Source organism: Aethina tumida, chromosome 1, assembly GCF_024364675.1.
Source record: "Aethina tumida isolate Nest 87 chromosome 1, icAetTumi1.1, whole genome shotgun sequence".
NCBI lineage: Eukaryota > Metazoa > Arthropoda > Insecta > Coleoptera > Nitidulidae > Aethina > Aethina tumida.
The window spans coordinates 39482434-39502667 of record NC_065435.1 but is presented as its reverse complement, the minus strand read 5'-3'; the positions used below and the strand labels follow the sequence as shown (position 1 = coordinate 39502667).

Below are 20234 nucleotides of genomic sequence, written 5' to 3'. Positions count from 1 at the left end.
ATTTGCGTCGCCTTAGGTACTACTTAATGTTTAAAATGTGCTATTTAGAGGTTATGGTAACAAGTAAATAATTTTGTTCGTCCGTTTTGTGATTTATGTTGACAAGCATATTCATGAAATGAACGGCAAAACTGCAAATGACGACAAACAATCAGCAAATAACGCCGAATTTTCACCAGTGAAACGTAAACCAAATGTATTCGCACGTAATCTAAGGGTGACTTGAAATTTCGGTTTCAGTTCCACAGAGTCCGGCGGCAGGTGCCCTTCAAAAAAATTTGACAGGTTCTCCGAGGGTGGCACGCGATATTGTTGCCGATTTGTATAATAACATCCAGAAATGGAATGATTTTCACATTAAGGGCTCGACTATTGTAAAGAAAATAGTCGCAGTCAAGTCCGAGAGTCAGGAAAATTACACCATTGAACTAGAGGAGTATACTAAGGCTCTCTTTGAAGTGATGACATCATTGGTAGTATACAGAAATTCTTTTGATTACCTCACTAGTCAAATAATTGCCTTATCAAAGCTGCAAAAGAACAATCGGCCTTTATTTATGTCATTGTCAGTTGCAGATATGGCAGAAATGATAGGGACTATAGGTCAAGCATATAAAAATGAATTTGAAGTGAGGCAATTCAAATTGGCATTAATAAGTTTGTAACGTGCTTTGTTGTTTCAGATAAAGACGACAGTTTTGGAGAACATTGGTCATGCAAAAGATAAGCATGAGGCTATGTTTTATGCTGCAAGTTGGACTCATCAGGATTATATTACAAAGCGAATTGATATGAAGTTAGAGTGTTTAGTAGTTGAAACAGGGCATAGGGCCTACCACTAACATTCTATTTAGGTCAACACCTAAACTAAAGACTGATAATTAATTTGCTCAATAAAAATATAATTTGTATTTATATTTTTTTACTGTAAAACGTACAGTAAAAATTTGTTTGAGGTTTAGTCCAGTGTTTATGTATGTGGATTATTAATTTGATGACTGGAAATGTTGCTTCTTAAATGTCAGTGTTGGTTTTTGTCTAAAACTTATTATTAATAAGCTACCACAAGTACCTAAATGGTAAAACTTTTATATAGAACTCACTAGACTTATCTCACTAATTGTAAATATATTTCTAAGTATAAATTGAATTTATTGTATACTATATAGTTATGCACTTATGTTTAATAAACGTTTCAAAAATAAGGGGTATATTATTAACTGTTGTACCATATTAGTAAGGAAATAATTTGCTAGAACAGGTCTCTTAAATTTTATTAACATATTTTTTATAAACTTATTTCTACATTTCGTTATTAGGTCGAATAGTTTTTAAGTAGAGCACCATAATTGAGCAAAATGTTTACATTCTTCTTTGTACAGGCTGTAAATAGGTCCTGTATTACATAAGTGCAATAGCACCACAATAGATCAAATATTTTCCATTAAAATTATGGAAGTACTTTAAGACACTTTCATATCACATGTATATACATATAGGAAGCAAGTTCCAATTAAAAAATTTTATTCCATTCTTCAATACCAAGTGTTGTCTTCATTGAATCTTCAGTTCGTGAATTGTTTTAAGAAATTTCTTTAAAAAACAAACTACTCCTTCATCCTTCTTTGTCACAGACCTACAAAATACAAAAATTAGTTTGTTATAAAACAAAACATTTAGTCAAATTTACTTCTTGTAACCCAGGTCGTATGGTTCAAAGTATTTCATGTATTCAAAAAGGGGCCAAATACGAGAAATTGGTGTATTATTGCAGATGTCGATCTTAACTTCATGATACTTTGCAATCAGTTCGTCAAATCTGTCCTTCAGATCTTTGTCTGTAAAAAAGAAAATTTTTAATATTGTTTAGAAAAAAAAAACAATAAATATTTGCCCTGTTATCTTTTGTAATGTTTCTACTTATGTCTGCCAAATGTTTTGTTAATATGCTTAATCATAATTTTATCAACAATATTTTTATTGATAAAAAAACTATAATAACAACCCTAACTAATCTTCAAAATAGTACACGACCTTGAGGAGTAAACCATCTCTTTGTCTTGATATGTTATAAATAGATAATGTACAAACTAAAATTGTGAAATTCGTTTATCAGTTTCCATCGGACACATGTGGCACGTGTATTGCGCATCAAAAAAAAACAGAGGCACCCAAGGGGGGATGATGCGTACTCACCTGAAGGTTCCAATTTTTTCTCAATCTCGCGCCAAATGTCATCCTTCACGTTTTGGTCGCCGTAATCCTTGTGCCTTTTATCGTATAATGCCGGATATTTTTTTACCAGGTTTATTAGCTTACGGTCCCACCTCATTTGTTTGTCAACAAATTGTACGTCCAAATAGAGTTTCCCCATGGTCGCTGCAACAAAGAGAAAAATCGAATTAGTCAAACGTATCGCATATATTTTTAGTAAATGGGGAAAATCCTGAATATTAATTTATTATCGGGTGTTCCACCGGATTAATCGTTCTCTGTTGTGTGACACTTTTTGTTCTAATTTTGGATGTGACTCATCTTTTAGGTCGTTGACGCACTATTTTCATTAATAGGTAAATTTACTTTGTTTTAATTTAATTACATTTTATACAAATTCATAGACCGAATGTGGATAATAAATATGATTCATCCGTTTACAGTTATGCGGCTGGAACGAAAGATATTTAAATATCTTTTCGTTCGTTCGTTCGTTTAGATTAGTTTTTAGTAATTATTTTATATTTATATGCACGAGTATTAAATTAAGTAACCAAAAATTAATATTGATATTATAACGGTTATCTTTATAAAAACTATACATGAAATTATTAAGAACAATATCTTTTGTCTAAAAGTTTGTGTTGTGTTCAAAAAATTAACTAACTAAAAAACAACTAATTTTTATATCTCACAATTAGTAATATATATTTTATTGGATTGTAACAGTAAATTCCTTTTAAGGGGTATCTTTGTGTTATCTGACGATTGAAGTGTTACACAGTATTTCGTTTTATTGCAATAATTGAATAATTATTGATATAATGTTAAACATTTAGTAATAAGTCATAATATACTTATTTAATAGTTAAATATAAAGATAAGATACTAATAATATTTCTAGGAATACTAAATCAAGTTGTGGTTACAATACTCAGCAAATAAATAATAAAATGTACGTTACCTATTCACAATCAGTCTTCTAAAAATCACCGAAAAACAAATGTAACTTAACAAAACACACTTAAGCCACTTGGATCAGCAGGAACAAGTCTTATCCTGTCTACAGTCCGCGATCAAATAAATGTATACCTGTAAATTCGAATTGGCGCTGCACTACTACAAAATAAAAGTCTCGCTACTGCGGCATACGCGTGGAAGGGGAAAAACCAGTAGCGCCGATCCGTATTCGCGCATCTTCCGTTCTTTACCCGTTTCCCGATTGACAACGAACGTTGAGGGGATTACTTTTCGCAGATTTTTGTTGAGAAAAATTCCGGTGTTGTAAATTCAATTGGTCATTGCTGACACTTCAGCTGTTAAGATGGTCGATGTGGTCCGATTGTGACGACACTGTCGCCTTATGTCATTTTCTCCAGTGCCTTGATCTTGTGGCAGACCTGCAGCATTCTAAACCAAGGTCGATGTTGTCATAAGAATAAAGCAAAACAAAAATTATCGAGTGGAGATTTCGCGTTCTGTTGATCTAAATTCGGAACGGTAAATGGTTGAGAATTGTTCAAATAAGGAACACATGGTTATTGAAGAAATGGCTGCGGACACGAAGGGGGAAATTATACTGCGACCCAAATTGGAAAATTCTAAAAAAACCATCGCTCTCTTTCAAAAACAGTCCGATTGCTCTTATGTGTCCTGTTATTGGTGAGTAAACATGTTGTTTTATGTAAAATTGCCAGTTATTTTATTGTTGTTTGTAAGTTAATGTCCACATCCAACTGACCTTTTTTACAGATTTATTATATAATTAATAGGAATATATTGTTGTAATTTATTCCTGACAAATTGTCAGTGGTTTGTCAAAATCTTTGGTAAAAACTCCCAAAAAAAGGTAATAATCTCCAAACATATTGTAGAAATGTTGTTACTCCAATAAAAATCAAATAAACATTTTTTTCAAGATGTCGAAAAAAGAAGGAAAATATTATGAAAAATTACGGCCCCATCAGGACGAACTGATACAATTATCAGATTTAGCTGGAATCCATCTAAATCATAAAGTCTTTCAGATACTGGTCGAACTTTTAAACATGGGGGTTGATCCATTTGCAATTCATCGACTGTTGAATAAAATATACCATTATTCAAACAGATCAAAGCATGCAAAGGATATGTAGAACTCACAATCTTATCAGTCATAACACAATGATTATAAATAAATTTTACTGATGCCATACTGTCTCATGGTTTCATTAAGTACATTTAAGTGCACATCTTTTTTTTTAAGTCCACTCAAATTCATTATGAAATTGTGCTTAACTATTGTTTAACTAAACTAGTCATTTTTTGTTTAAGTGATAGGATATTGCAACATGATTTAATTTATAAGTAAATTCTGCAGAAACAGCATCAGCTTAAAAATTTTCAAAAGCACACAAATAGATATTTAATGTTGTTTTCTCACACAAACATTTATTAAAAAATTAAAATGTATAACAAAAATTTTTGTTAATGTGTGGGCACTTTAGTAGATAAAGATTAATGTATTTTATTTTTAGTGACTGAGTAAATAACTTGTAATAATATTTTTGCAATGAATATTTCGTTAAATGTGTGATTTAAAAATAAACGTTTATTAAATTTGTCATAAATAATTTAATTAACAACCTTTTAAGCATGAATCACCAATATCTATAACAATCTTAATCGAATCTTTAATGTTTACTTATAAGTGAGCAAATAATATTAATTTAATTATATTAGATAAAATCATTAAACAACGTACCTAATAAAAAATCTATCAAAAATATTAATAAATCTGAGTATTTTTTTGAATAAATCTTTTATATCCGCATATGTTTTTCACCGAATATAACAATTAAACGACCGTCAGTAGTGAATAGAAAATAGAGTGAAATAATTAATACGATGGCATGTTTTACCTCCATAAAGCAACAGATTACGAATCAGGCCGCATGAGAGAATACACTTCATTAAAGTAACGACTAATTACAATGCAAATTATTTAATTCACAGTCAAATTATTAAAAAGTCGTTCGTTACAGTAGTTGATAGCATGAGAAATTGAAAATAGTTCCACTTCTTCTCCTAGAAAAATTAAAAACTCGTACAAAATTATTATTCCCAGTTATAAATAAAGGTTTTTTTTTAATGAAAAGTTTCCAGCTAAACGTTTTTATAATATCGATTAACTTGCGACATATTAATATTTAATCACTCATTTATAAACATGTATGATATTCAATGTTAAAAAGGTGTAGGTTTTTTCGTTGAAAACAACGTATTATTAATGAGCCGAGTCCGTGTACAAATTAATGGTTAATGCAATGGAAAAAATCGCCGTGTTTACAGTTCAACGGTAAATAAATAGAATTACCTGTATTTTATTCGTTTAACTATATCAGTTGTGCAGTGAATAATCAAAATATTGTGTTATTTATGTTAATTTCGTTGTTACACTTGTTTTGTTATTTGACTCGTTTATTTATGGATAATATGTGTTTGTTTACAGCGAAGAAAACGTCTTCAAATTGGCCCAGCAGGTCGCTTCCAAGTATCCTGATGAACTGGACAAGTGTTTTGTCACGTTCATTTCCAATCACAGCCGGACTGTGCCATTATGGAAACAAAGAGCTGGCAAAGATGAGGATCGATTAGTTGTTTGGGTATGTTCTCGCATTAAATAATTGTTTCAATAACGTACAATGATTTTTTAAAGTTTTTAAAATAAATGCGACAGTTTTAACGATTTTTCCAGGATTATCATGTGATATTTTTGTACCAACCGGAGCCGGAAAAGTGTCTAGTTTACGATTTAGATTCTGAACTTCCGTTTCCCACATACGTGCATAAATACGTCACCGAAACGTTCAGGACCGATCACATACTGAAGCCGGACTTTTTCAGGTATGTTGCATTGAAATTAGATGTGGGATTAATGAGTTTGGCCGAGGACGGCCGAATAAATGAATTGAACTGGTGGTGCGGCTGAAGAATTTTATTGTCTGGGTAGAAAATACCTCCCGCTCAATAACCTTATGGCTGGGGGGCTCCCGTTGGGATAATTTTCCTTATTATATTTGCCTTGCTGAATTGTCAAATGTATCACTCAACTAATCTGCGACTATGTTTTTGTTTTTGTCCAATTAATACGGGATAACCTGTTATCTTATGTATTGGAAATTACTAATTTCGTCTTCCCACGAGGCGCAAAACTATTTATCTTTACTTTTTTAAAAGATAACACGGATTTATGTTGTAATTTTGTTTTTTTTTTAATAATGCAAACTTATGTGACCTTGTTGACTATTTTTATATGATTGATTTTTAATTTGTTGTCACCTTTTTGTTTAATGACATTAAAACTTCTCACTAAATTACCATAGTCAATTATAATACATTTTATTTAATTTGTCACATTAAATTTTATTTTTAACAGTTAAAATAGCCAATATAATTGAATGTTATTAGAGTAAATTACTAAAACCAATTATAATACTTTATATATATTTTTGTGTTGAAAATTATTAACTAATTAAATTCCAGACTTAAAAGACTGTTAAATGATGAAAATTCAAAAAGTTAAATGTGTCAGAATTTTAAGGCAAAAATGATAATCACTGAAATTCCTCAAATTAAAATAGTGATACAAAAATTTGCTTAAAAACATATAATTTTATTGTTAACTTAAAATAATATTGAAGATTGCTAAAAAAATTGAAAACTTACTAAATTGTAACAAAGACAAATATCTTAAAGTTCAGAGAATCAGCTTCCACAAGTAAAAATGGTTTAAAAATTGTTGAATGTTGAAATTCTTAGATTTGAAGCTATAAATTAAAGATTAAAATTTGCCAACTATATTGAAAACTCATAAAATTTTAAAAAATTGGTATAAATGCCAGAATTATAAGATAGGAAGAGTAAATACTGAAATTCCTTAAAATGACATAATGATGTTACAAAAATTAAATATGTCAGAATTTTAATTTTAATAATAATCATTGAAATTCCTCAAAATGAAGTAATGATACAAAAATTTGTTCGAAACCATACGATTTTATTGTTAACATATTTTAAACGATAAAAAAGTATTGAAAATTGCTAAAAAATTAAAAATTATTAAATTGTGATAAAGTTGAAAAAGTTTCAAGATATAAAAATAGTGAAAAAGTTGTTGAATCCAGAATTTGTCATCAATGTTGAAATCGATACACAAAAACTAGAATTTAAGTTGTACCCGTGAGTTTTATATTTTAATTCACAGTGTCATATTGTTTAGGTACTTCCGGGTCGTGCCAGCCAATGACTTTCTTTTGGAATTCGCATCGGACAGACGACACATGAAACGCCAGGATGGATCTTGGATTAAGACACCACCAACTTATCCTGCCATAACTACGCAAAGTAAATAATCCCATCGAGATATTTTAAGTGCACATTTAACCGTTTCCTTTCAGAAAATCCCCACAATTTGGACAACTACATACAAATGGACGCAACAAAGGGACCGGGCCAGGTCTACAGTTTGGTCGAGTTCGTGCATCGATTCTTCAAACAGACGCCACCGACGTAGCTCACACATGCACGATCTTGTACGTTTATTCAGTCAATTTTTTATCGTGCTCTTAAATGTTGACCGCACAAAAAGCCAAAAAAAAAAATTATACAAAAAAAAAATTTGAATCCGTGTCTGCAAACGATTCGTTATGTCTAATTATAAACGATTGCTTCGATTTTAACTCTTTACTCTATCGATATCTATGCACTTTTCTTATCTTCACTGTTATACAACTATATACTATTGGTCCATGTAGTCCGCCAAGTGCTGTCACGATAAAAAAGTACATTTTTAGAAATAAACTTATTTGAGACCATTTGAGAACATTTTTTGATTCTGAAATTTCTTTACCCAGTACTTGGCGACTATCTAGGTTAGTCCTGCTAACATTTTATATAAATATAATAGTTTACATTGTTTATACGTATTTATACGATCGATTTTCTAAAAGTTTATTTATTCATATACTGTAGTTTTTCTGATATATACAATTTAAAACATCAATTTAAAATAAAGTTTTAAAAGTAGATTGTGTGACTAGGTCCTTGACTATATTTTTATTTTGTTGAACATTTGTGTGTGTTAAATCTAAAAGATCAAGATAAGAACTTTAATTAATTTAGACAAATATGTGATATTTTAATTGAGTGAAATTTATCGTTAATTAATGTTTAATATTCATTTTTATCAATTGCAAATTTCATGAGCGAAATTATATTCTATGTTTAAACCTTATTTATTTTACTTTTTAATGTTACGACAATTTCAACATAAAATACTCATGAAGTTTGTTAAAAATTGACTAAATGTGGTAGATTTAAATAATAGATTTCCTCTCTTCTTGTCGCTTATGAAAGGTTTATATTACCTGATTAAACGGGCCATGGATATTCTTATTCAATACTTTAATATATTGATTATTAAGACTGCACATTTGCCTTCCATTTTATCTTATACACAAACGTTTATAATCATCAGTTTAATTATAAGCATTAGTACAAATATTTCATTGTTGGCAATTAGAAAAATGTTTACTATTAAGTTAATATTTGGAAAAACTATTCATAAGTAAAGTACAAATGACCAAAGTTATAAATTTCGAAATTTTAAAAAGGCAACACAACTTAATAGTAAAGCATTACTATGTCTGGCTTATTTATATTTAATTAATTGTTTAGATGTCTTGAGTACAAGTTATATTGTAAGCAAATTGTGAATTTATATTATATTATATTATATTGATAGATGATTTATTTCAAAAGTCAACAAGGCCTAATTATAAGTGTTAATTGTGATGTAGCTTATTGTTAGTTAATTTTTGTAATGTATGTTCTATAAATGTTAAAATATAAATTAATAAAGGATTTGATCTATATAAAAATATAAACCTAATAAAGCACATTTTAATATGTTATACATTTGTCTTATTTGAGAAGTTTTGTATTTATTTTTAGGTAATTTTTATATGTTACAAAATTTTCCAAAAATATTGTGTGCGCCATCTGTTGATTGGAGAACGCAACATACTATTACAGATTTCTATAGTAAGTTTGGGTCACGTGACTTGAAAGCTCGATTGCTTCTGTCAGACACCTTCTAAGGGTGGGGATAAATATGTCAATGGAAAATGTTTATGTTAAAGTTGTCGCAAATGGCAACAGTACGTATACCTAAAAATGTGTGCTAAAAATTTAGTTTTAATAAGTTATGTGTTGGTGAGGTGTAACGATAGTGTAAATGTCAGCTGAACTGTTTAAATTTAATTAGTTTTTATTTTGTGCAAAATGGCTTCTGGCGATACAATTGAGGCTATTGAAGTCTTGGATTCAATGAACAATACCAAGGATCCTGCATTACTGGACGCCACGGCCGCTGGAGAGGCCGAAGGTTAGTTGTTCACCCTTTTCCGACAAAATTTTCAACATTTTGACCCCGTTGGGAGACTGAGTTTTCGGGGTCACCAGTGATTCATGTTCTCTTCTTTTCAATTAATTTATGCTAAAGTATGAGGCAGACAAAATACCAAACGGCTTGAAATGAAATTTTTGATAATGGATCAGCTATTTTTACATTATAATTTGGCGTAAATTGTTGAATAAGTGATGATTTTGACAACGTTAAATGTAACAGGCAAATTTTGGACAAGAGTTGTGTGTACATCACTCGACTCGCAATACCCACTAATTGGATGGGAATTTACGGGGAACATCATTGTAAATACTGACTGATGGTGATTCAACGTAAATTTTATTCACTTCCATCCAAATGTAATTACATATTTAACATATTCTTATATAAAATTATCGGTTATAAACAATTTCTATGGAATAATTTTATTATCGAGTCCGTAGTTTAAATGATTATACCACCATAACAATTTTAATGTCTATTGTTAATAGCATTAAAATAGCCTCCGAATATCATTCGTTGTTAATGCGGTTTTCTTGTACTTCCGCTTAATTTATCAATAACTTTTATTTTTCAGATAAGGACAGCAGTGTCTTAAACAAAAGCCTTCAAGATGTAAGTAAACAAACGCGTTTTCCTGTCTCCTAATTCTTGGAAATTGCACGGTTTTGTTTAATTTGCATTCTTTTTTATTTATAATTAAGTGGACACGACAAGATATTTCAACTTTCAAAAGTCCCAAACCGGATCCGGCAAACATTTTGGGTCGAGACTGGCGAAACCCAACGTTGGGGCTCAATTAGAGACCGTCACAACTTTCGTAGAAATTGCCGATTGAACTTTCAGCTCCAATTAATGGGACTGTTAATCAATACGGTTTGAAATTTTTTATTCGCTAATGATGTTTATTTAAATTAGGAAAACATTCTTGAACAAATTTTATACGACGAATTAACATGCAATTAGCTATTACTTATCGTTGTTTTCCTGATTGTAACATTTAGGAAGGTAAATTTTCAATGTTAGCTGGTATCGCACGGTATATTATTATCGTCAACGGCGATGGACACGCTTCTAATAGTTCAAAAACAAATTATAATGACGGCAACGATAGAAATAATCATAATATGTTATAAATTACGATTACCAAACCGTCCATAAAGTTCTAAAGGTCGCTTTTATTGAACGCTTAATTTTACTCGTGCTTATTATAATCAACAGGTAATTTATTGCATTTTAGACTATTAAATTCGAGATGCATTTTATTATGTTGGGATAAATAGTTGAGACCCATCATTAAAATTTAAATTTTTAATATAAATACTATACTTTTTATTAATTTTATAAAAAGTCATGGTTATTTTGCACAATTTAAATTAATTAGTCTTATCAGAATATTATAAATTATAATCAAATTAGATAGACTTTCATGTAAATGCACATGTTGGCATATATTATAGGAAATATATTTTTTCTATGGTACGTACGTAACAGGTACTAAATATTTTATGTTAGTTTTATTAGTTTTTTTAAGATTTTATTACATTTTAATGTATGGCTGTACAGTGTAAATCAATTAAGTTAGTTTTAGATTTTAGAATTTCATTTAAAAGCTTGTTAATTATATCCACGTTTTTTGATTTTACTAGTGTTTTACAAAGAAATGTTAGTTACAACTTAAGGTTCCAGAATGCTACTGCTTCAGTCCCTTATAAATATTAAATATATTGAAAGAAAGATAGCAAGCCCTACAGTATGAATCAATTAAATTATTTACGAAATTATTACATTTAAATCTAACAATTTAGTAAACGTTTTGTATATATTTTTATTTTGTTTTTAAGATCATTCATTATATTTAATATCGATTGATTAATCATAATTTGATAAACCTAGTAAATATTTATAACAGTTTTCATTCTCAGGGTTTATTAATTTTTCATAGAAATCTGAATCACACTTTGAGGTTTGTTTACTTTTAAAATACACCTCAACAAAATTAAATACCACATAAAAGTCATTGGGAAATAACAAAGTTATGTAGTTTTGTAAGCAGAAATTTAAATTTGAAACTTTATAATTAAGGTTCCAGAATGCTACTGCTTCAATTCCTTATAAAAATTAAATAAATTGAAAGAACGATAGCATGCCGTACAGTATGAATCAACTTAATTATTTATGAAATTATTACAATTAAATTTAACAATTTAGTAAACGTTTTCTATTTATTTTTGTTTTGTTTTTAAGATCATTATATTTAATATCGATTCGTTAATCAGAATTCGATAAATCTAATAAATATTTATAACAGTTTTCATTCTCAGGGTTTGTTAACTTTTCATAGAAATCTGAATCACGCTTTGAGGTTCGTTTACTTTTAAAATACACCACAAACAAATTAAACACCACAGAAATTTAAATTTTGAACTTTAGAATTACATAAAAATAAAATATCTACTTAATTATTTCCTTTTTTCTTTGATTATATTATTTTTTACAAAGAAAGGTTAGTTTATTTATAGTTTTTCAGAATGCTACTACTTCAGATTTAGTACTTTATAAATATTAAATATGTTGAAAGAACGATAGTAAGCCCTACAATATGAATTTATTAAATTTAACAATTTAGTAAACTATATATTTTTATAATATTTTTGTATTTTATATTTTCCTAAACGTTGGTCATATCTTGAGGTATTTAAGATCATTATTATTAGTTTTTTTAAGATTTTACTACATTTTAATGTATGGTTGTACAGTGAAAATTAATTAAGTTAATCTAAAATTTTACATTTTAGAATTTCATTAAAAATAAAAAACCTTTTTAATTATATCCATGTTTTTTTGATTTTACTAGTGTTTTACAAAGAAATGTTAGTTACAACTTAAGGTTCCAGACTTGTACTGCTTCCATCCATTATAAAAATTAAATTATTTATGAAACTTTAACAAATTAAATCTAACAATTTTATAAACGATTAATATATTTTTGTTATCATTATATTTAATATCGATTTGTTGATCAAAATTTGATAAAACTAGTAAATATTTAAACAGTTTTCATTCTCAGGGTTAATTTTTCATAGAAATCTGAATCACACTTTGAGGTTCGTTTACTTTTAAAATACTCCACATCCAAATTAAATATCACAAAAAGTCATTGGGAAATAACAAAATTATGGAGATTTGTAAGCAGAAATTTAAATTTAAAACTTTAGAATTATATAAAAATAAAATAACTAGCTTTTTACAAAGAGAGATTAGTTACAATTTAAAAATATAATATATTGAATGAACGATAGTAAGCCCTACAATATGATTCAATTAAATTACTAATTGTTAAATTTAACAATTTAGTATCTATATATTTTTATAATATTGAGATTTTTAAGATCATTATACTCAAACAATATCAATGAGCAAATTTTATGACATTATCATCTATTAATTGATATATTTAAAATTTTATAAATCTGTTCATAAAGTTAGTTAATTTCTCACATTTTGGGGCTTGTTTACTTTAAAGATCTCACCAGAACCGAAAATGAATTAAGATATTAATACAATACACAAACACTACTTAAAAGTTTATACAAATAGTAAAACCCAATTAATTTCTTGAACAAAACAACCAATAATACCTTCAGGATTTCCTGTGTTTTAGTTTCCTTTTTTATGAATAATTTGTGATGAAAATTTACAAAATTCTAATTATATCATGTTCTATAAAATATGTATGTTTATTAAATATTATTTTATGAGAATAAATTTTATAACTAATACATTATTTTCAACATTTTTGAATATTTTTTACGAATTTATCTTAAAATTTATTTTTTTTAATTAATATTATGTGAATTTTCTAAATATTTTCCAAAAATATGCAAAGATATTTTATTTAAATTTATTTAAATTGAAAAAAAAAAACAATTTTTTTAACAATTTTGAAATTTAACTATACTTTTGAAGAATTATAAATTTCACACAATGTGAATTTCTCTCAAGTCTCAAGTCATTTAAATTAAATTGTTAATAGTTAAAATAAATTGTTAATAGTTAAAATAAATTTTAATTGTAATTTAATTAATTAAAGTTGTTTAGACAATTTTGGCATTATTTATATAATTTATAATTTTGCATTAATTATATAAACAACAAAGCTGTGTAATATTTTCTTAAAGAATTTCAAAATTTATTGATAGTTTTTTATGAATTATGAATTGATCAATTGATTTATTTAAATTTGTTAAATCTGGTAAATTTTTATAAGATTTTCCTTCATAAAGTTAGTAAATTTTTCACATTTTGGGGCTTGTTTACTGTAAAAATCCCACCACAACCGAAAACGAATTAAGCTTTTAATGACAACACACAAACACTATTTAAAAGTTTATACAAATACAAGTAGAACCCAGTTAATTTCTTGAACAAAACAACCAATAAATACCTTGAGGATTGCCTGCGTTCAAAGTGCCACAACAATAAAATTTTGCACAGTACAAATTCGAATTGACGCCGGTGATATCATCAAACTCTACATAGTTTTGTCTATACACGTGTTAACATATCGCAGATAATTGAATATCGACTTACATATTGGAGTACTTGCGGTGGAGACTGTCACAATAAAAGTGCTGTGTGAAGAAGGCGGTCTTTGGGTCGCTGGAGGTTTGAGGGTGTGAATCATCGGGCAGGAATCATAAAAGAACGACGATTCCCTTTGTCCTCCGCACTTGGGATAACTTAACTGTTACGGCATTGCGCAACTAGTGCTTATTAGTGTTTTAGGGCCTTTGATATTGTGCGTCAGTTTGGATGATGAATGCCGTTTAAGTGAACCGGCCCGACGAAATTTAGGGCAATGTAGTAAGTGTTAGATTGCGGCCACAATTGTTTTGTTGTTAATATTTAATTGATGTATTTATTTGGGAGATGAAGAACGTTCGCAACGTTAATCCCGTCGATTAAGGAAGCGATATTTAATGTTTGTCATCAATCTCGGGTCTAAATGTGATGTTGCAAAGTAAACGGATTGTCGCAAATTGTATCTTTTGTCGCCCTCTCAAACGGAGGAACCGTGGAAAAATATCCAGTCGAACTTTTTTCCCCCCGTTGATTCGATCTTCGACAAGAAGACACTTGTGCCGAAGTGCACATAATTGTACGCCCCGGTTGGCGAAAACTTTCTCACGTTTTCGCCTTCCTCGTTTTCCCGTTTCTGAAATATTCAAACGCGTGTGCCCGCTAATTTCGGTGCGTCGTGAATGTTTGATGAACGTCCGTGTTTGCACACTGCGACAAAAATTTAACAACGTAAGACCTGTGGCCGGCTTGCAGGACATGGACATGGGGGTAGGTTAGTCACCTCCACGGTACGTGACATCTGCCGTAAATACACCTTTGTATCTTGCCCGGTTGTAGTTTTATTGGGCGCAGTTTTGTTTCACGTGGTCAATCACCGGTAAGGTACCATCTTTATCTTATCTGCGACACCCAGTTTTTTTTTTGCTTCTAAAAACTGACTTTCATGCGTTCACTTTTATTAATGAAAGTGTCATTAAAACGAACTGTGCGTGTCCATCCAATTATTGGGTTCGATTAATTATAAAGGACGTTCTACAGGGTGATTCACTTAATTTATTCATTATGCTTTATGTCCAAGTTTATGGATAACGGAAGGAGGTAACAATTATAGCTTGATTTGAACTACTTTTCTAATATATTTTGAACATAATTTCATTTCCGGTTTCGCCGAACATTGTTAGTTTCAATTGATTTTTGGATTCTTAAACTCTAATTGCAAATAAAATAACTGTACAATATCTTATGAAACATACAGGTGTCACAAAATTGATCTTTAGCATTAAAATTAGTGGCTTTACAAATATTTTAATATCTATCTGTCAAAATTTTTTGAAAAAATTAATAACCCAAAAACTATTAGGTATAGATATAGAACATGGTACAGCCATTTTATTTGGAATTAAAAATCCAAAAATATACAGGGTATTCTATTGAAAATAACAAAACTGATGAAACAGGTGTTCAAAAAAATTAGTTATAATTGCTACAAAAATTTCAAATCAGTGCCATTTCTCGTCCTCTATAAATTTCTAAAGATTAAGTAGGTGAATCGCCCTGTATGCTTGGGACAAAATGAAACACATCAATGTAGACCTTCGTTAACAACAACGGAATAATTAATTAAGGAAGAAATCGTAATTTCGTTCACGTCGAGTGCACCTGGTTTGTTTTGAAACCCTGTTTGTTATTGGAAATTGTATATTTAGCAAATCTATTTCAATATCCCATCGAATTATAAATATATCGCCTTATAATATTGAATTAATCAATTTTTGAGTAGTTTCCTGTCGCACTGGGACAATATTTGATTAATCAGTACATCGGCATTCGATTTATTTTTATTTATTAACGTGAAGTAATCATAACTATGAATAAATAGATCGTAAATATATCTGATATGTTTGTTCCACACAATCGCCACTGAATCACTTCCACTAATTACAACGTTCGATTTGAATTTTTACGCTACAAGTTAGTGAGTCACACCATTGTCACAAACATATTAAAATATATTAATTAGTGGCACAAATCGACATAACTTCAACAATAGACAAAAACAGATCAATTCACAACCTTTTCATTTCAATTATGAAGTGCAAATTGAAAATCGTTTTTAATTTAAATTCGTTTAAAACCCTTTTGTCGAATAAAATTCGAATGTCGTGGATGAAAAGGCTCGCAAAACCGATATTAAAACAAGGATATCTCTAAAAATATCCCGATTGAATTGCGGCACTATTTAATTGACACTGCCGCACAGTCTAAACAATTTTTATTGTCGTTATTATCGTTGCGATTTGTAGGAGATTTTATTGAAGGCAACTCATACTGTAACGGATATTTTCAAATCGTTTTATTTATTTTAAAACCCATAAAATCTATTTAAAAATGTTAATATTGTTAAGTTATTTATGTAATTGTTTATCTTAACAAATACTAATGTTGTTTTTAAAAATAACAGTGTACATTTTGGAGGAAATTTAAATTTTTAGTTTCCTTTCTTATGTATAATTTGTGATGAATTGTAATTCTATATGTATGTTTATTAAATATTATTTAATGAGAATAAATTTTCAACTAGTACATTAATTTTCAACATTTTTGAATAATTTTTACGATTTATCTTAAAATTTATTTGTTTTAATTAATATTATGAAAATTTTGTAAATATTTTCCAAAAATATGTAAATGTGTTTTATTTAAAATTGATTAAATTTAAAAAAATCAATTTTTTTAATAATTTCGAAATTTAAGTATATTTTTGATAAATTATAAATTTCAAATAATAGTTTCTCTTAAGTCTCAAGTCATTTAAACAACTTTAATTAATTTTAATTAATTAAAGTTGTTTAGATTTATGAATTTTTCTTAAATTAGGTAAATTATAAATTTCAAAAAATATCTTTTGTGCCACGCCATTTATAAATAAATATATGGAACTAAACACATGTTTTCAATACAATAATATATATATATATATATATATATATATATATATATATATATATATATTTTTTTTTTCAAACCATCTTGTTTATGGTATTTGGAGAATCATAATATTTATTTTAAATATCAACATAATTATACCAATACTAGGCTTGTTACCTGACTCCCAAAAATTGTAATTGTAATAAATATCATCATTTTAAGAATTTATTTTAATATTTGTTTTCCAATTAAAAATCATGAAATTTTAGTAAATATTTTCCCAAAAATATGTAAAATTTTTATGATTTTTGACTTGTAGTAACAAAATTTTCTTGAAGAATTTCAAAATGAATTTATAGTTTTGATGATTTACAATTTTCAGAAAATATCTTTTGTGTCAAGCCATTTAGAAATAAATATTTGGATCTAACATTAACTTTTGTTTATTTTCAACATTAAACTTTTGACAGATTTTAAGCATTAAAATATTTACACGTAAAATACTTTCAAAACACCTTATCTATTTGGGGAATAATAATATTTATTTTAAATGTCAACATAATTATACCAATAATACGTAAAATTCTTGTTACCTGTCTTTATCTTTCAATAAACACATTATTATTTTAGGATAAAGAAACATCTGATCAAAATTTGAACTCAATTCATCAAATCGAATGCGTTTTAACATTTTCGCGACGTTCCAAAAGGGGAATTGTGTCATCCACACACTGAATCGGCCTCTGGTGATTTATTCAGCGGAATCGTTCGAATACGTGTTGCAATATCGAAACTATGACTTGTCGGAAGCGTCACGTACCCTTTTCATATATTAAGATTGCTTTTATTTAATCAAACGCTTGATTAGGATTTTCCTTTATCCACAGTTTGATTTGTTACATGTTACGACAAGGAAAACGGTTGTTGTCGCATACCTACAACGTGTTGCACAATCTTTAACAAGGGGTTCGCATTAAACAAACACTGGGAACTGGGATTACAGAATTCATGAGAAATTAATTCTGCGATTACACGCCGCAATTCTTATGCAGTGTCCCAAGCGATGCAATGACAATCAGTATCTGCTCTTCAAGCAGTAAGTACTAAGTTACAAAAAAGAAGGATTGAGTCATAAAACATTTCATTGATTTACTAATAGAAATGGTAAAAAATAAGATGTGGCAGTTTGGATTACTTTAATAAAATTTGAAGGTAAATTTTCAATTAAATTCTCCGCTTATTCATTGTTTCATTGCTGTCTTCACTAATTCCTTTAGTATTTTACACTGTAATTAATTAGTACTTAAACGATTTTACTTAGAAAAATACTACTAATAATATTTTTAATTAATTATAAATTTTAATTAACCCAAAAGTCAGGTTCTTTTCTTATTTTATTTATACATTTTAAATGGAATAGTTATTACAAATACCGTTCAGCAAGAACTATTTTTAATTGCTTATAAATCCTAAATTTAAATGGAAATAATAATTTTTCAATTGCTAATGAGTATAAATATCCTTTTTTATTTTAATTAATTTTGGTAATTCTTTAATAAAAATATTATTCAAGAAATAATGCTCCTGAAAAATAGTTTATAAAATTATACAAATGTACAATTTTCAAATGGAATAATTATTACAAATGTGTTAATTGGCTTAAGCAACAACAACAATGTTTTAATTGTTTATAAATCTGAAATTTACATGCAAATATTGATTAATTATGTATCCTATTGTTAAAAAGCAGAATTATCCACATTCATTTATAGTAATTTTTGAATAAAATTATAAATATTATTTCAGAAATAATAAAATAAAACTGTGACATTAAAGAGGAAGTTATAATTTTCTTTTAATACAGTATATCTTTATAGTTTTGTTTCAATCAATGTAATAATTATTATAAATATGTTAATTGTGATATAATAGGAACAATTCCTGATTAATGTGTAAACATAAAATTTAGATGGAAAAAACTAGAGAAGATAATTTTTTAATTAAGTTTACTAATTATTATATTTTGAAGTGTCAGTGACCAAAATTAGTAATCTTAAGTGCATTATTATATAGTAATTTTTAATTAATCCAAAAGTCAGGTTATTTTCTTATTTTTTAATAAATTTTGAATGGAATAGTTATTACAAATATGTTAATTATACCGTACAGTAATAACTATTTTTAATTGTTTATAAACCCTTAATATATATGCAAATAATAATTTTTCAATTGTTAATGAGCATACATATCCATTTTTATTTTAATTAGTTTTGGTAATTCTTTAATAAAAATGTTAAATATTATTCAAGGAATAATAAATTAAGTAAAATTATAACGTCTGAAAAATAGTTTATAAAATTATACTTATGTATAATTTTCAAATACAATAATTATTACATGTATTAATTACCTTAAGCAACAAGAACAATGTTTTAATTGTTTATAAAACTGAAATTTACATGCAAATATTGTTTAATAATGTGTTCAATTGATAAAAACCAAATTATCCATATTTATTTATAGTAATTTTTTAATAAAAATATAAATATTATTCAAGAAACAATAAATTAAAGGGCAAATTATAATTTTCTTTTAATACTAGTATCTTTATAATTTTGTTTGTTATAAATGCAATAATTATTATAAATATATTAATTGTGATAAAATAGGAACAATTCCTGATTAATTTGTAAACATACAATTTCAAGAAATAATAAATTAAAGGGCAAGTTATAATTTTTTTTTTTAATACAGTACATTTTTATAATTTTGTTTGCTATAAAGGTAATAATTATTATAAATATGTTAATTGTGATAAAATAGAAAGAATTTATGATTAATGTGTAAACAAAAAATTTAAATAAAAAAAACTAGATAAGATAATTTTTTAATTAAGTTTACTAAATATTATATTTTGAAGTGTCAGTGAGCAAAATTAGTCATATAAAGTGCATTGTTATTGTTGTATCATAATTTTTAATTAGAATTTTGAAAAAATGAGTATGTAGTATACTGGGTGACTAATAATATTTTCAAAGATAAAATAAAGCAAAATTATAAA

General features: G+C 27.6%; 4 protein-coding genes across 21 annotated transcripts in view; 3 read left to right on the top strand and 1 right to left on the bottom strand.

The window, feature by feature from the left end:
* The first annotated feature begins 24 nt into the window (after window positions 1-24).
* Window positions 25-1205, top strand: LOC109607713 (cyclin-dependent kinase 2-interacting protein-like). 2 transcript variants are annotated; one of them, XM_020024191.2, is made up of 3 exons: window positions 25-185; window positions 241-473; window positions 684-1205. In XM_020024191.2, the coding sequence occupies exons 1-3, from the start codon at window positions 119-121 to the stop codon at window positions 840-842; spliced, it is 459 nt and encodes a 152-aa protein (XP_019879750.1). In that variant the 5' UTR covers window positions 25-118; the 3' UTR covers window positions 843-1205. The 2 variants fall into 2 exon arrangements, with proteins under 2 accessions (XP_019879750.1, XP_049824300.1); XM_049968343.1 differs by having other exon boundaries at window positions 241-629.
* Window positions 1206-1258: 53 nt separating this feature from the next.
* Window positions 1259-3330, bottom strand: LOC109607845 (uncharacterized). The gene is made up of 4 exons (XM_020024307.2): window positions 3179-3330; window positions 2197-2379; window positions 1691-1838; window positions 1259-1636 (listed from the first exon to the last, which is right to left on the bottom strand). The coding sequence occupies exons 2-4, from the start codon at window positions 2372-2374 to the stop codon at window positions 1555-1557; spliced, it is 408 nt and encodes a 135-aa protein (XP_019879866.1). The 5' UTR covers window positions 2375-2379; window positions 3179-3330; the 3' UTR covers window positions 1259-1554.
* Window positions 3331-3471: 141 nt separating this feature from the next.
* LOC109607475 (protein N-terminal glutamine amidohydrolase) lies at window positions 3472-9167 on the top strand. 2 transcript variants are annotated; one of them, XM_020023957.2, is made up of 5 exons: window positions 3472-3876; window positions 5705-5858; window positions 5951-6099; window positions 7475-7599; window positions 7653-9167. In XM_020023957.2, the coding sequence occupies exons 1-5, from the start codon at window positions 3719-3721 to the stop codon at window positions 7766-7768; spliced, it is 702 nt and encodes a 233-aa protein (XP_019879516.1). In that variant the 5' UTR covers window positions 3472-3718; the 3' UTR covers window positions 7769-9167. The 2 variants fall into 2 exon arrangements, with proteins under 2 accessions (XP_019879516.1, XP_049826540.1); XM_049970583.1 differs by lacking the exon at window positions 3472-3876 and adding an exon at window positions 5466-5551.
* A 194-nt stretch (window positions 9168-9361) lies between these two features.
* LOC109608271 (phosphatidylinositol 4-phosphate 5-kinase type-1 alpha) overlaps window positions 9362-20234 on the top strand; it is a 35120-nt gene continuing 24247 nt past the window's right edge. For 6 of the 16 annotated variants that reach the window (XM_049962272.1, XM_049962276.1, XM_049962274.1 and 3 more), the window contains exons 1-2: window positions 9363-9640; window positions 10239-10276. In XM_049962272.1, the coding sequence (XP_049818229.1) occupies window positions 9538-9640; window positions 10239-10276 (141 nt within the window). In that variant the 5' untranslated portion in view covers window positions 9363-9537. Of the gene's footprint in view, window positions 9641-10238; window positions 10277-20234 lie in introns of all 16 variants that reach the window. The other 10 variants (XM_049962273.1, XM_049962270.1, XM_049962268.1 and 7 more) reach the window with 3 other exon arrangements.

Coding starts and splice junctions, on each gene's coding strand:
- LOC109607713 (XM_049968343.1), top strand. CDS start 119: ATGAACGGCAAAACTGCAAATGACGACAAACAATCAGCAAATAACGCC. Junction 186..240: donor CGAATTTTCACCAGTGAAAC/GTAAACCAAATG, acceptor TTTCGGTTTCAG/TTCCACAGAGTCCGGCGGCA. Junction 630..683: donor CATATAAAAATGAATTTGAA/GTGAGGCAATTC, acceptor TTGTTGTTTCAG/ATAAAGACGACAGTTTTGGA.
- LOC109607845 (XM_020024307.2), bottom strand. CDS start 2,374: ATGGGGAAACTCTATTTGGACGTACAATTTGTTGACAAACAAATGAGG. Junction 1,839..2,196: donor GAAAAAATTGGAACCTTCAG/GTGAGTACGCAT, acceptor TCTTTTTTACAG/ACAAAGATCTGAAGGACAGA. Junction 1,637..1,690: donor TACGACCTGGGTTACAAGAA/GTAAATTTGACT, acceptor TGTATTTTGTAG/GTCTGTGACAAAGAAGGATG.
- LOC109607475 (XM_020023957.2), top strand. CDS start 3,719: ATGGTTGAGAATTGTTCAAATAAGGAACACATGGTTATTGAAGAAATG. Junction 3,877..5,704: donor TCTTATGTGTCCTGTTATTG/GTGAGTAAACAT, acceptor GTTTGTTTACAG/CGAAGAAAACGTCTTCAAAT. Junction 5,859..5,950: donor AGGATCGATTAGTTGTTTGG/GTATGTTCTCGC, acceptor CGATTTTTCCAG/GATTATCATGTGATATTTTT.